The sequence below is a fragment of the Malania oleifera genome, chromosome 9 (assembly GCF_029873635.1).
Source record: "Malania oleifera isolate guangnan ecotype guangnan chromosome 9, ASM2987363v1, whole genome shotgun sequence".
NCBI lineage: Eukaryota > Viridiplantae > Streptophyta > Magnoliopsida > Santalales > Ximeniaceae > Malania > Malania oleifera.
In genome coordinates, this window is record NC_080425.1 from 74,312,295 (window position 1) to 74,328,633 (window position 16,339).

The 16,339-nt window shown below is 37.0% G+C and overlaps 1 protein-coding gene across 5 annotated transcripts in view; it reads left to right on the top strand.

Annotated features, from left to right (window-relative positions):
* LOC131164810 (mitogen-activated protein kinase kinase kinase YODA) overlaps window positions 1–16,339 on the top strand; it is a 44,835-nt gene that overhangs the window by 16,832 nt on the left and 11,664 nt on the right. For 2 of the 5 annotated variants that reach the window (XM_058122292.1, XM_058122293.1), the window contains exon 12: window positions 12,020–12,572. The exons of 1 other annotated variant lie outside the window; for it this stretch is intronic. In XM_058122292.1, the coding sequence (XP_057978275.1) occupies window positions 12,020–12,035 (16 nt within the window). In that variant the 3' untranslated portion in view covers window positions 12,036–12,572. Of the gene's footprint in view, window positions 1–11,958; window positions 12,573–16,339 lie in introns of those variants that run through there. 2 more of the 5 variants (XM_058122291.1, XM_058122294.1) reach the window with 2 other exon arrangements.

A 16,339-nucleotide genomic window follows, 5' to 3' on the forward strand; every position in this document is an offset into this window, starting at 1 on the left:
CTCAGGAATATTGCGGCATCATTGATAAAACATGAGATTAATGGAGGCACGCCTAGGCTAAATTTCAAAGTCTTGTTTGTTGATTGGATAAGGCATTGGCATATTTGAAGAGGGAGGTTCATGCATTTTCATGCATTACATGCATTGCATCCATGCATCTGCACTTTGTAAAAATCATGGCATGAGTAGAGTTAGGAAGGGTCCTTATATCATGCATCATAATGTTCATATCATACAAGTTTTTGTGTGTAAATTTTGTTCAATCCGATTCTTCTCATCCAATTCATTTGTCTTTCATAAATTAGAACGGTTTGTGTTTTACTAAGGGCATGAGACATCCCAAATCCAGATGGTCACTTCCAAATTGTTTAGTCCATTTCACGAATACTTGGGGCATTAGTCTCCAAATCCAAACAGTCATCTTCGAAGAAAAATTCTTTGGCTATCTTGGAGGTTAGGTATCCGAATAGTCTGGCTATTTCGGAGGTTAAGTATCCGAATAGTCATCTTCAAATGTTTTGGCTATCTTGGAGGTTAAGTATCCAAATTGTCTGGCTATATCGAAGGTTAAGTATCCGAATAGTCATCTTCAAATGCTATGCCTATCTTGGAAGTTAGGTATCCGAATAGTCTGGCTATTTCGGAGGTTAAGTATCCGAATAGTCATCTTCAAATGCTTTGACTATCTTGGAGGTTAAGTATCCAAATAGTCTGGCTATATTGGAGGTTAAGTGTCCGAATAGTCATCTTCAAATGCTTTGCCTATCTTGGAGGTTAAGTGTCCAAATAATATGACTATCTTGGAAGTTAAGTATCTGAATAGTCATCTTTAAATGTTTTGGCTATCTTGGAGGTTAAGTATCCAAATAGTTTGGCTATTTTGGAGATTAAGTATCCGAATAGTCATCTTCAAAAGTTTTGGCTATCTTGGAGTTTAAGTATCCAAATAGTCTGACTATCTCGGAGGTTAAGTATCCGAATAGTCATCTTCAAAAGCTTTGGCTATCTCTGAGGTTGAGTATCTGAATAGTTTGGTTATCTTGGAGGTTAAGAGGTCAAGTATTCGAATAGTCATCTTTAAAATCTTTGGCTATTTCGGAGGTTAAGTATCCAAATAGTCATCTTCAAAAGTTTTGGCTATCATGGAGGTTAAGTATCCAAATAGTCTGGCTATCTTGGAGGTTAAGTATCGGAATAGTCATCTTCAAAAGCTTTGGCTATCTAAGAGGTTAAGTATCCAAATAGTCTGACTGTCTCAGACGTTAAGTATCCGAATAGTCATCTTCAAAAGCTTTGACTATCTTGGAGGTTAAGTATCCAAGTAGTTTGGCTATCTCAGAGGTTAAGTATCCGAATAGTCATTTTCAAAAGCTTTGGCTATCTCGGAGGTTAAGTATCCGAATAGTTTGGCTATTTCAGAGGTTAAGTATCCAAATAGTCATCTTCAAAAGCTTTGGCTATCTCGGAGGTTAAGTATCCGAATAGGCATCTTTAAAAGCTTTGGCTTTCTTAGAGGTTAAGTATCCAAATAGTCTGGCTATGTCGGATGTTAAGTATCCGAATAGTCATCTTCAAAAGCTTTGGTATCTTGGAGGTTAAGCATCCAAATAGTATGGCTATCTCGGAGGTTAAGTATCTGAATAGTTATCTTCAAAAGATTTGGCTATCTTGGAGGTTAAGTATCCAAATAGTCTGACTATCTCGGAGGTTAAGTATTTGAATAGTTATCTTTAAAAGCTTTAGCTATCTTTAGCTATCTTGGAGGTTAAGTATTGAAATAGTAGTATCCAAATAGTCTGGCTATTTCAGAGGTTAAGTATCCGAATAGTCATTTTCAAAAGTTTTGGCTATCTTGGAGGTTAAATATCTGAATAGTCATCTTCAAAAGCTTTGGCTATCTTGGAGGTTAAGAATCCAAATAGTCTTGACTATCTCAGAGGTTAAGTATCCGAATAATCATCTTCAAAAGCTTTGGCTATCTTGGAGGTTAAGTATCTGAATAGTCTGACTATCTTGGAAGTTAAGTATCCGAATAGTCATCTTAAGTGCTTTGGCTATCTCGAAGGTTAAGTATCTGAATAGTCATCTTCGAAGAAAAATGCTCTAGCTATCTCAGAGGTTAAGTATCCAAATAGTCTAGCTATCTCGGAGGTTAAGTATTCAAATAGTCATCTTCAAATAGTCTGGCTATCTCGGAGGTTAAGTATCCGAATATTCATCTTCGGTTTATTCTGGCCATTTCAGACGATTGTAGCGATTACAATTCCCAAAGTCTGAATAAATGATCTGGCTATCTCGGAGGTTAAATATCCGAATAGTCATCTTCAATTTGTTTTGATCATTTTAGATTTTTGCGGTGATTACAGTTCCCAAAGTTTGAATGGTCCCATTCAAAATGCTCTGGCTATATCGGAGGTTTGTGGCAATTCCCAAATTTGAATAATCATCTTCAAGTTGTACTAACCACTGACTCATTCAAATTGTTTTGCTTATCTTAGAGGGTTTTGGCGTTTATAGTTCCCGAATATGAGAAGTCTCATCCAAGTTGTTTTGATTGTTTCAAAGATACGTGACATTAGTTGAAACGCCCCGACCTGTCATGTGGGGCCCGGGATGCTACTTTAGTGATGTCTGTGTTCCTGATGCCATATTCATTATATAAATGCAACAGAAATAAATGATACATTCTCCAAAGTACATTAACAGAGTTCTAAACTACCTTTATACACAAAGGTCTCCAAATATCCATATTACTGATCATAAAACAATACAAAAATCAACTCAGTCCATACAACCATAATACACATCCGGGGACATCAGACATAATGGAAACACATTAGAGTTCTTGCAGACACTCACAAAAACTGAAACTAGCTATCACCCCGCCCTGGAGCTCACTAAGCTCAATCTCGAGATGGTTCTGAAAAGATAATTTGTATATTGTGGTGAGATACCTCTCAATAAGGAAGATTAAGTTAATATCAGTGTGTGACCAACCTGAGTTTTAGTGTATACAAAATATCATCAGTTGTTAATTAACTACAATTATAAAATTGTTCTCAGACCATACTTACACACACACAATTATTTATAAGCAAAAGTTCCCGAGGATAGGGGAGATTACACGCCGATATATGTAGCTCTCCTCTGCTTTAATACGTTATGCAACCTAGTATGACTACAACTAATACCTATCAAGGTACTCGCCTTTCTCAGTAAGCCCTTGGGTGGAGAGTTTACTTTGCTATAAACATTCACGCATTTTAATTCACATACGAGTACTCACACCTTTACAGTTGAAAAATATGCATTTGCTTCCTTGGTATAAACCAGTTTAATAAATAATAACACCATTTACATAAATTAACAAATTTGCGTGAAAGACACTCCTTGGGACTAACATTCCATTTACTTCCCCTATGATATGGGTTGTGCGGATCGAAGGCTGGACTTATGCCTTGGGGGTTCAACCCAGACATAGTCAAAGTAACCATTTGCAAGTGCATCTGCAGGCATCCACAACCTAGTTGCAGGTCCGATTGCTTTACCACTTCCTAATTTGGAACCCAGGAAAGGTATTTCATCCTTACGCAGGCTAATCGGCCGAAGACACCCTACACCTCTCAGTATAGTGTGGGCCCACATGGCCAAATAGAAATTCCCTAGCAACAGTACCGTGCTCACAATACAACTGGTCCTCAAGGTTCTTAAATAATATCATGCAATTTCGGTAATAAAAATTGTATTATAAACTCATTTTGTATAAAACCTGCCATTTAATAAAATCCAGCCCCCAACCGTTAAATAAAACCTGGCTCACAGCGGTTTAATAAAACTCGGCTTACAATTGTTAAATAAAACAGGCTCCTGGCCGTCATATCAAATCCTAGTATTTTGCAAAGGCAGTTCCAGTATGTTTCACAAACAGTTCAGTATTTTCATAACTGTACCCAAATTTCGTTACACGATAACCATACCGATTATTCACCTGCCACACGATTTTCAGTATTTTGAACATAGCCATTTAAACAATCAAGAAAGCACAGTATATGAAGTTCGTACGATAAAACCAAGCTTTCCACCGTTCATTTTATTCAAAATACCGTATCATGTATCCTATGTTTGTAAAGTTCATTTTGAACGGTTGGTTTTCGAAATAACCTTTGAATTCACAAGTATACATATATATAAAGCAGTTTGATCGGTTCAAATTTAATAAAAACTTGACTTAATTTAATCCCCTTACCTGTTTCTGAAAAAGAAACCGATTCCGTTCAAAAAACGAAAAATCCTAGCTTTTCGATCTTGCCGCCGAAAACGAACCGGCAAGCTGAGAGAGAAGGGAAAGATAATCGGAGAGTGATCACGGGATCTGGGTGAGCCTACGGGAGAGAGAGAGCCACGAGAGAATGAGAGTAGAGAGAGAGAGTCCAAAAGCCCTAAGAGAGAGAGAGTGAATTTTGAAGTTATGAGAAAATATACCTTGCTTAGCCCTTAAGTAAGCAAACTCGTAGGAAAACCGTCGACGGTTTGGCAGTTGACCCTCCCTTGTTGATTGAAACTGGAGACGGTTTTTCCCAAGCTCTATAAAACCGTTGACGGTTTGGGTCCTGCCAAACCAATCTCCTTCATTTTCCTTTCTCTCCCTTGATTTCTCTTTTCCTTATTTATTTTCTTTTATTTTTCGGGTTTGTGTTTCTACAATCTCCCCCCTCGTAAAATTTCGTCCTCGAAATTTGCTAACTGTTACCGATCACGATCCATCTCTACAGAAAAGTCGGTAGCCACCTATACAACGGCCCTGTCCCAAGTTTATTAAATACCTTCACTTATGGCGGAGGAATACCGTAGTTACACACAATGTCTCAGGAGATAATAGTACCATACAAAACTCTCCCAAAGACAATCCATATACGAAAACCGTAAACAAACTAATAAAATAATACAACCCTACCTTACCTAACCTGCATACAAATCAACGCTTACCTATGCCACTGTACTGATCTGTCTAATGCTGAGTCTCTCTGAAAAGCTGTGGGTACTTCTGACGTATTTCCGTTTCTAATTTCCAATAAGCCTCCTCAACTGCATGATTACGCTACAACACCTTCGCTAACGGTATATTCTTAGTACGCAGTTCCTATATTTCCCGATTTAGAATCTGAACTGGTACCTCTTCGTATGCCAAAGCATTTCCGATCTCCAAAGGCTCATAACTTATCACGTGCGAAGGACTTGACACATATTTCCTCAATATCGACACGTGCAAAACATCATGAATCCTAGACATCGTTGGGGGTAACGCCACTCGATAGGCAACTGGACCAATCCTTTCCAAGATCTCAAATGACCTAATGTGCCTAGGACTTAACTTTCCTTTCTTTCCAAACCTCATCACCCTTTCATCGGAGCAATCCTAAAAAATAACATATCACCAATCTCAAACTCTAACTCTTGTTGACGAGTATTCATATAACTCTTTTGCCCACTCTGTGTTGTTTTAATCCTCTCCCTGACAAGTTCAACCTTTGTAGAGGTCTGTTGAACAAGTTCCGGCCCCAAAATCTGTCGCTCGCCTACCTTATCCCAATACAATGAAGATTGGCACCAGCGACCATACAAAGCCTTATATGGTGTCATCTCGATACTGGCCTGATAATTGTTATTATATGCAAACTCAACGAGCAGTAGATAGCGAATCCAACTATCCCCAAAATTCTGCACACACGTCCGCGGCATATCCTCTAGAATCTGAATGGTCCTCTCGGACTGCCCATTCGTCAGCGGGTGAAACGCAATATTGAAAGTGAGTTGAGATCCCAAGGCGTCCAGCAAACTCTTCAAGAACCGAGAGGTGAACTGTGGATCTCAGTCTGAAACAATGGAAATCGGGACACCATGAAGTTGTACAATCTCCTGTATGTAAAGCTCTGTCAGTCTATTCATAGAATAACTGACTCTGATCGGAACGAAGTGTGCAATCTTCATCAGCCGATCCACTATAACCTAGATAGTATTCTGTCCATGCACCGCTGAAGACAACCCCGATACGAAGTCTATTGAGATATGCTCCCACTTCCACTTAGGGATATCAAATGGTTGAAGTGGTCCTACTAGTCTCTGGTGTTTTGCTTTTACCCGGTGACATGTCAAACACTGTTCTACAAATCTGACAATCTCCCTCTTCATGTTACTCTACCAGAAAGATTCTCGCAGATCTCTATACATTTTCGTACTTCTCGGATGAGCAGTATAAAGAGAGCGATGAGCCTCCTCCAGAATCATCTTTTTTAATCTCTGCGCCGTTAGGCACACACAATCTTGCGTGAAATCTGATAACTCCATCCTCAGAAACATTGAAGTTTGATTGCTACTCACTTCGTACTTTCTCCACAATTTTCATCAACTTTGTGTCTCTTTTTGAGCGGCTTTAATTTTCTCCTGCAAAGTTGGCTGAATAATCAAACCGACAATGAACGCCTGTGAATTCCCTTCTACTAACTCTACACTCAACCTTTCTAGGTCTATCCTAATCTGATGCTGTACAAAAACCACTGAAACTGACGCACCCACCGACTTCTGACTCAAAGCATCCGCTATCACATTAGCTTTTCTTGGGTGGTAACTAATGGAACAGTCGTAGTCCTTAATCAACTCAAGTCATCTCCGCTGCCTTATGTTCAATTCTTTCCGGGTGAAAAAGTATATAAGGCTCTTATGATCAGTAAAGATCTCGCACTTTTCACCGTATAGGTAGTGCCTTCAGATCTTTAACGCATAAACTACTGCTGCCAGCTCCAAGTCATGCGTAGGATAGTTCTTCTTGTACTCCTTGAGTTGGCGAGAAGCATACACAATAACCTTTTCTTACTGTGTTAAGACACACTCGAGTCATTTATGGGATGCATCATTGTAGATCACAAATCCTCCATCTCCTGAGGGAATGGTCAACACTAGGGCAATGACTAGTCGTTGCTTCAATTCTTGAAAACTCTGTTCGCACTCACTAGTCCACTCAAACTTCATATTCTTCCTCGTAAGCTGCGTCAGAGGACCTGATAGCCTCGAAACCCTCTCAACGAACCAGTGATAGTATCCTGCCATACTCAAGAAACTTCTAACCTCGTGCATGTTCTTCGGTCTTGCCCAATCAACTACTGCCTCCACTTTGCTCAGGTCCACTGAAATTCCCTCCCTGGACACTACATGTCCCAGAAATGCAACTTGTTCCAGCCAGAACTCACATTTTTTAAATTTAGAAAATAGTTTCTTTTCCTTAAGTACCTGAAGTACTAGTCTCAAATGAGCTTCATGCTCCACCAGACTCCTCGAATAAACCAGGATGTCGTCGATGAACATAATCACAAACTAATATAAGTACTTGTGGAACACCCTATTCATTAGGTCCATGAATGCCGCAAGAGCATTGGTCAAACCGAACGACATAACTAAAAACTCGTAATGACCATACCTTGTACGGAAAGCCGTTTTTGGTACATCCTCTGATTTAACCTTCACCTGATGATACCCGGATCACAGATTGATCTTAGAGAAAACCTATGTGCCCTTTAGCTAGTCAACCCGATCGTCAATATGGGGTAACGGGTACTTGTTCTTCACTGTCACTTTATTAATTTCTTGATAGTCGATGCACATCCTCATCGAGGGGCAGTTGCAGACATCCTAATTTGTTTAGGTGTCTTATATTACAAAAACAATGGGAAAGGAAATTTTATTATTTCCCCAAATTTAAATACAAGAAAAAAAAAACAAATACAAAAAAAGAGAGAGAGAGGGTGAATGGATGTTCTTCATGTTGGCACCTACACACACACACAATTCAAATTCAAATTAGAAAAATCATAATTTAAAACTAATTTAGCTACTTAATTTTGATTGAATAAATTTAAATTTGGTTAATCAAATTTAAGTTAGCAAATTAGATTTAATTTTGATTTGTTGATTTGAATTAGATTACTCCTTGAGTCCAATAAATTGGAGCTTAAGACAAGCAACAAAAGAAAAAAAAAAAAAAAAAGGAGAGGGGACACTGAAAAAATTCAATACAAGAATAGAGGAGAAGGAAATTCGTGTTAAAAAAGAAAGATAGAGAAAAAGTGTTTTTTCCTGAAAATTTAGGATTGGGGGTGCCTACGCAGTTAGCTTGCCCTACACTATCGGAGGGTGATTTCTCGTCCGATTGAGCTGATATTATAACAGGTGGTGCCGTACTCATCCTTCTTCACTCTAGACGGTCCAATTGTCATTTGTAGCTTGGAAAACTTCGGTTTTCTGACTTGGACAACAGTCTCATCGCAGCAGCAGGGGTGTCTACACAGTCAGCCTGATTTAGACGATCAGGTGGTGATTTCTAATCCGATTGAGCTAAAATATTTACAGGTTTTATATGACTCACCCTTCTTAATTCTGATTGGTTAGATTGTTATTTAGAGCTTTTAAACTGTGGTTTTGTACCTTGGATATTAGCCTCATGGCAGCAACAGCTTTAGGATTGCAGGTGCCTGCGCAGTCAGCTTGATCTAAACAATTGGATGGTGATTTCTCTTTCGATTAAGCTGAAATATTTACAGATGGTGCATGACTCATCCCTCTTAATTTTGATCGGTTAAATTGTTATTTAGAGCCTTGAAACTTTTAATTTGTGGTTCGAACAACAGTTTCGTTGTTGCAACAGCTTCAGGATTGGAGGTACTTGCACAGTCAGCTTGATCTAGACGATCGGATTGTGATTTCTCGTCCGATTGAACGTAAATTCTTATAGGTTGTTCAAGACTCATTCTTCCTAATTTTGATCGGTTAACTTGTTATTTGGAGTTTTATAACTTTGATTTTCTGACTCGGACAACAGTCCCATTGCAACAACAGCTTCAGGTGAGAAAAAGTCTTATAAATTATTTAGAATAAATTTTAAAGAATAAAAAAGGAAAGGCCTTGGAGAGTAACACGTGTCATGGTGACACATATCAAGGTGATGTCATGCTAACATCACACTGCTACAGTACTTTTACAAATAAAAATAAAAATAAAAAAGAACAAAAATGCCACGTGTCACCTTTGTGAGTGGACACGTGGCATAGTGATGAATATCCCCATTAACTTATCTATCTAATCCTTAATATTCCGAATATCTTGACGGATCTCCTCATGACTCTGGTCAAGTCCCTTTAGGCGGTTTTCCAAATGCTCACCCATGATTTGTTCTACTCAATGTTGAAACCTCGGATCTTAGTTCTACCTCCCTAAAACACTGTGTTTGTTGGCAACTCTGGAACATGTGCAAGGACCTATTAACTATGACTATGGTTGGTATTTTTGGTTATATTATGATGTATGCGTAAATGCCTAACCATAAAATAATTGCCTGCTTGAGCATCATATTAAAGTTTCTTTTTCAGTAAGCATCACCCCCAGCACCTTTTGCAAGCATCAAAGGGGGAATATTTTTTGTTTTGTTTTGTGTGCTTAATTACTGTATTTTTCAAACAGTTTTAAAATTTTATATGCCCAAATGTTATATCAAAAAGGGGGAGTGTTTTAAAGGAGGAGAATTCTTTTAAGAAAAATGAAAAATATTTTAGAAATGGGGAGTGCAATCTTAAGCTAAGACTTCTTTTAAAATAATCAAATATTTTTTCTTAACTTAACCCTTTTGCTGATGACAAAAGCGGGAGATGTTTTATGATAAGCAAGATTAGTCCTTTCTCCCTAAACTTTTGTTACTCAAAATGATAACTACACTTAAATGCACATCTTGAAAAATTCTGAAGTCTTTATCCTTGTATATGAACTTTATTGAATATCATTTTTCTATCTATGCATATTGTTAGGGGGAGGCTTGTCAGACAAATCCAAAATTTTGCTCCTATGTTTGTCATCATAAAAAAGGAGGAGATTGTTGACTTTTTGAGTTCGATTCCTGTTTTTATTATGACAAATCACAGTATTTTATTTGTGTACTAAGTATATAAATAGGTTCATTTTTCTAAGCACGAATGACAGATAAGAAATGGAAGTCGAGAAATACTTAAACGTGCACACCATTTGACGCAATCCATGAAATTACAAAGGAGCAAAACGTGAAGATTTTTGTCTATTCTTTTAAGTTGTATTGTAATAGTACTAAGTTTTATGGTTTGTAATATTTGCATCTCATGCATGATTAGGAATTTATGCTCAAAGCCCATAGATTGACCATTATGTTCCACAACCCTTTAATTAAAATGTCATAACTTATTCACACAGGGTTGGAAAAGCTTAAAGGCAAAGTAAGGCCAAAATTAATATCACAAAGACTTCGGTCGACTTTCAGTCAATCGACGTTACATTTTTAGGCTCAATTAAAGAGCCTCGGTCGACCGACCTTGCATGCTCAAATTGCCTCGGTCGACCGAACCCAAATTGGCCAATTTATTTAAGACTCGGCAGATCGTCCATTCATGTTTTAATTTGCCTCAGCCAACCGAACTTGGCCTCTTGACAAACTGGCCTTCACCTACAGTTGATCGAACCAATGAAGGTTCGAGAAATCGCCATGGCCAACCAATCGACCATCTTCCATAGCCAACCGGACCAGAAATTCAATTCAAAATATTTGTGTCTGTTCAGACGATTGGCCAAATCCCTCGGTTGATCGAACCTCTCGGGTTCACAATTTTCTTACTGCGATAATTAGGGTTAATTTTTAATTAATATTTTTCAAAATGACTATCGTGTCCCTAAGGATAATATTTTTAGGGGGCTCTATATATATATTCCACCATTTGCCGTGATTAGTAAGAGATTAACAATTTAATTAGCAAAAACTTTGAAGTGTTTTTCTTACATCTTTCAATCAGAAAGTATACTATACATTCTCTTTTGCATTCATTCTTGCTAAATTCTTTTTCAAGAAGAGAGAATCATTTTTGCAGAGAGCTTGATTATATTGATGTAAGCACATTCATATATCATCTTCAAGCTTACTACTCTCTCATACTTACATTGGTTGATCTTGATTTTTTTCCCATCATATTTTATTGATAAATATTGTTTGGGAAGAACTCATCTTTGCTGGAGAACTTGCATCCTTATTGCAAGGTTCAAAAGCTTGCATATTATTTTTGATAAAAGTTTTTGGCAAGCTTAAACCCTAAATATCAGTTGTGCTTAATATATATATATATAACTGAGATATTTGCTTAGGGTTTCTTAAAGTTCCTTTGATTATTCATTTATTGAATATATTATATTGAATCAAAGGTTTCACTCTCATATATATATATATATATATATATATATATATATATACATATATTCTTGAGAGCTATCATACAGCCTGAAAAGGTCTCACTTGAGCATAAATTTATATCATTTGTGAGTGCATTGATTATATTGGTGTATTTATCTACTTGTTGTAAAAGCATTGTATTTGTACACAAATATTTGATTATTGTTGTATTCCCGACGTGTGATCGTCGAAAGAGGATTGCACTAGCCTGCAACGTGCATCGGATTGCTTAGACCCGATTAAGAAAGCACTAGATAGTTCAGACCCGGTTAGGAGGACTTGTTGCACCGTAAAGTGTAGTTGTAAAGGTTGGGGCCAGTCCTGTGAATGTGACCTAGGGTATTCCCTTGTCCAGTAAAGAAAGGGTAGTGTAATCGGTGTCGCTCCACCCGTTAAGAGAGTATTTAGTGAAACCTCTTGCGTGTGAGCTTGAGGTGGGGACATAGGCAAGTTTGGCCGAACCGCGATAACATTTCTTACGCTTGATTTTAATTTTCGCAATTTAATTCCTGCACTTGAATGATTATGTTTTATCATTGTGTATGATTGTGAATTACTGATCCTGCTATATATGCTTTCAATATTTGCTTAGTTAATTGCTTGGGGAATTGAGACTGTTTTAGAAAGACCTTATGTTGTATATTATTGACTGCAATTTGCACCTAACCTAGGAAGGATAATTTTTAAATACCCAATTCACCCCTCCTCTTGGGAATATACCAATGACAACAGTTACATCTACAACTGAATCGGGGTTCATGGTAGAAGCCGAAGCTGTCACAGACAATTTCAAGCATTGTTTGGACTTGATTTTCGTCTCCAGTTGCTAGACGGGAGGCGGTCCCAACCTAATGTCCCAAGATCAAGGTGGAGCAGCGGGTTCATATTTTCAGTTTCTTCTAAGGGGCATATGTTTGCCAAGGTGGAGCTTGTTGTGATATGCGGCTCACATACAGAGTGGAAAGCATGCACAAAGGGAAAATATGAAGGAAATCAAGGTGAGGTAGGGGAAACCATTGACGGTAGCTCTCTAACCTTAGATGGTTTGGGGTAGTGTCAGATAATTTACATTATGTCTGAAACCGTTGATGGTTTGACTCAGGATACCCAGCGCAGAAGTTGGGGTTTGGAGGGAAAACCTCTGAGAACATTTTATATATGTTGTCTCAGATGTATTTGTAGGTTGGTTGTACATGGTTTATGTATTGTTTATGTCCTTTGGACAAAAAGATAGTGAATTGTTGTTGTTTGCTCCTATGGATATAGGTATTGCTGAATCACGTAATTCCTTGTGTCTTGTGTTGTTATTGCTTTCATATATTTGTTGTGTATTGTTTCTGTATATTCGTCATTAAGTGTTGCGTGTGTTTGATCCTATATATTCCGTTGTGCAATTCGTTTTTCGCAACATGCATATACCTGTTCAGCATACTAACAACTTGTGAAATATCATGTCTTGTACAAACCATTGCATACATGAGACTACCAAATGCACTTGCATAAATAAATTGTGACTTATACTTACATTCCTCATCTAAATTAGGGGATAAAGATGCACTAAGTTTGAAGTGAGGAGTAAGCGGAGTGCTAACTAGTGTTGACTGCTCAGACATGTCAAAACTTTGTACTCTCTTTTTCAAATACTGTTTCTGAGTCAAACTAGTTCTTCCTCTCATTTTGTCTCTGTATATCTCCATGCCAAGTATCTTCTTTGCTTCACCAAGACCTTTCATCTCAAACTCTTGATTTAACTGACTTTTTAGTTTGTTGATTTCTTCCCTGTTTTTTGAAGCTATCAACATATCATCAACATACAGGAGTAAAATATAAAAGATCATTTTTGTAGTTTGCGAAAATAAACACAATGATCATATTTATTTCTAATATACTTGTGACCAATCATAAACTAATGAAATCATTTGTGCATTGTCTTGGAGACTGTTTTAAATCATACAACGATTTTCCTAGTTTGCATACCCAATTTTATTTTTTAGCAACCTTAAATCCATTTGGTTGAGTCATATATATTTCCTCTTCCAAATCACCATATAAAAATGCAATTTTTACATCGAGCTGAACTAGTGTAAGATCAAATTGTGCTACCAAAGCCAACAAAATTTGAATGGAAGAATATTTAACAACTGGAGAAAATATCTTAGTATAATCAATATCTTCCTTCTGTGCATAGCCCTTGGCTACCAATATAGCTTTGAAGCGAACATTATTTGCATATGGAAATCCTTCTTTCTTTACATAAGCTCATTTGCAACCAATTGCTTTCTTAGCTTTGGGTAGTTGAACTAGCTCCCAAGTATGATTATGATGAAGAAACTGCAATTCTTCATTCATTGCTCTTTTCCATTTGTCTGATTCAGAGTTTCTCATTACTTCTTTGAAAGTGCAAGGAACATCATCATCTATAATTAGAAGTGCATAGGCCACCTATCAGCAAACTGAGTAGGTTTTTGAATTTCACTCCTTGGCCTCTGAGAAACAATTGATTCTTGTTACCGTAAAGATTCTTGGATTGAAATCTCCTCTTCTTGTACACCATTTCCCATTGTAACTGGAGAGTTACATCATGTAGCCTCATTTCTCATTGGATTTTCCAAAATTGTCTCAACTTGTTGAGTACCACTGGTCTTTTCTTCAACTAATGACTCCTTATGCATTATTTTCTTTATCATCACAAGTTCATCAAAAGTCACATCCCTACTTAGAATCATTTTTTTTGTCTCCAAACACAAAAGACGATATCCTTTGACTTTTGCACTAATCCCAAAAATATTGCTTTCTTAGCTCTAGGATCTAACTTAGATTCTTTAACATGATAACAAGCAACAATACCAAATACATGCAAGGAATCATAATCATTAGAGGGTTTTCCAGACCATACATCATAGGGTGGTTTTCCCCTAATAGCAGATGATGGTAGGTAGTTGATGAAATGAAACGCATACCTAACAACCTCAGCCCAAAACCTTTTGTTCAACCCAACATTAGACAACATACATCAAACTTTCTCTAGCAAAGTCTGATTCATGCGCTCTACTTCCCTATTATGTTGTGGTGCATTTCTAACTATAAAGTGTTGAGCAATACCTTCATTTTGACATACCTTCACAAATGGATCACTCATGCATTCACCACCATTATTTGATCTGAGCCGTTTGATCCTTCTGCTAGTTTGAGTTTCAACCAATTTTTTCCACTTAAGGAAAATATCACACACTTCATTTTTATTCTTCACAGCATACATCCAAACTCTTTTGGAAAAATCATCAACAAAAGTGACAAAATAATGCGTACTACCCAATCAAATAGTTTTGGTAGGCCCCCATACTTCTGTGTGGATGTAGTTTAAAATACTTTTAATCCAGTGAGTTGCAGTGTCAAATTTCACTCTTTACTGTTTTTTCAGAGTACAATGTTCACAAAATTCAAGCTTACATACCTTTGCACCCTTCAACAAACCTCGCTTAACCAATTGTTGCTGAGATATTTCACCTGCATGTGCCAATCACATATGTCATAACCTAGTTGTATATGAACCTACATCTTTCTTAGAAACAATAGTCACTGAACCAATAACTGTACTACCTTAAAAATAATACAAGTTATTTTTCCTAGTCACTTTTATCACCACAAGCGCACCTGATTTAACCTTTAAGGTTCTATCTTTTAAAGTAAAAGTGAACCCTTTAGATTCTAAGGCAGCCAATAAGATCAGATTTTTCTTTAGGCTTGGAACATATCTAAGGTCAGTCAAGCTTTTAACAGTTCCATCTTGAACTTTTAACTGTATTGAACCTATTCCAGTCATTTTACAGGTATTATCATTTCCTATAAAAACAACCCCATCATCTAATTTTTCAAAATTAGAAAATCATTCTTCATTGGGACACATGTGATAGGAACAACCAAAATCCAAAATCCACTCACCACAGTAATGTGTCGAAGATGTTCTAATAAGAGAAAAATCTGACTCACTTCCATCACGTTAGGCTATATTGGCACTAGGATGTGCTTTGCCTTTGTTCTTTTGTTGCAATTTAGGGCAATCTTTCTTCAAATGTCCTTTCTCATGATAAAAGGCGCATTCATCTTTAGCCTATCTCCCTCGAGATTTATTCCTTCTTCCAGGTTTACAGCTCTAAGAACGTCCCCTTATTATCAGTGCTTCTGCTATTTTGATCATTTTTTTTTTTCTGCATTCAGTATTAATCAAAGCAGTACAAACAACATCAAAAGTAACTTTATCCTTCCCATATAATAAAGTGGAGGTGAGATGCTCATAATCATTAGTGAGAGAATTCAGTAACAATAAGGCCTTGTTCTCATCTTTGACCTTTTCATCCAAATTCAACAAATCAATCAAATTTTTATTAAAAGCATTTATGTGGTCATTTATAGAAATTCATGGTTGATAATGGAAGCAAACCAATTTCTTTTTCAAATAGAGCTGATTTTTTAGACTTTTGGTCATAAATGTATCTTCCAATGTCTTTCACAATTTCTTTGTAGATGTCTCCCTCATAACACAATATTTTTTATTTTTAGCGAGACACAAATGAATTGTACCACATGTATGACAATTGATCTTTTCGCAATATCTAATTCTTGTTGGTACATGATGTCCATCACCTCACATTGCCACATACCAAAATTATTGGTATCATCAAATTTCTCCACCTCAAACCGAGCATTAGCTATCGTCTTTGAAGATGATGACGAAGCTGTTGGGGTTGTAATTTCAAACTTTCAGCCATCTTCCAAAACTATATATCCAATAACAAACCAACAGAATAGAAGGTGTCGGATGAATAGTATCGCACTTATCCCAACTGTGTCTACTCTATATATCACATAAACATGGGTGAGCACCAACTTGACCCAAAAGTTTAAGTCTATTGGCTCTTGGGCCCAACCATATATATAAGCACCCATTATCCAGTCAATTTTTCCAATGTGAGACAAACTCATAAGTGGATTTCTCAACAATTAGCAAACTCGTTGATTTGGAGAATAAAATAGGATGAAATTTTTAAATAA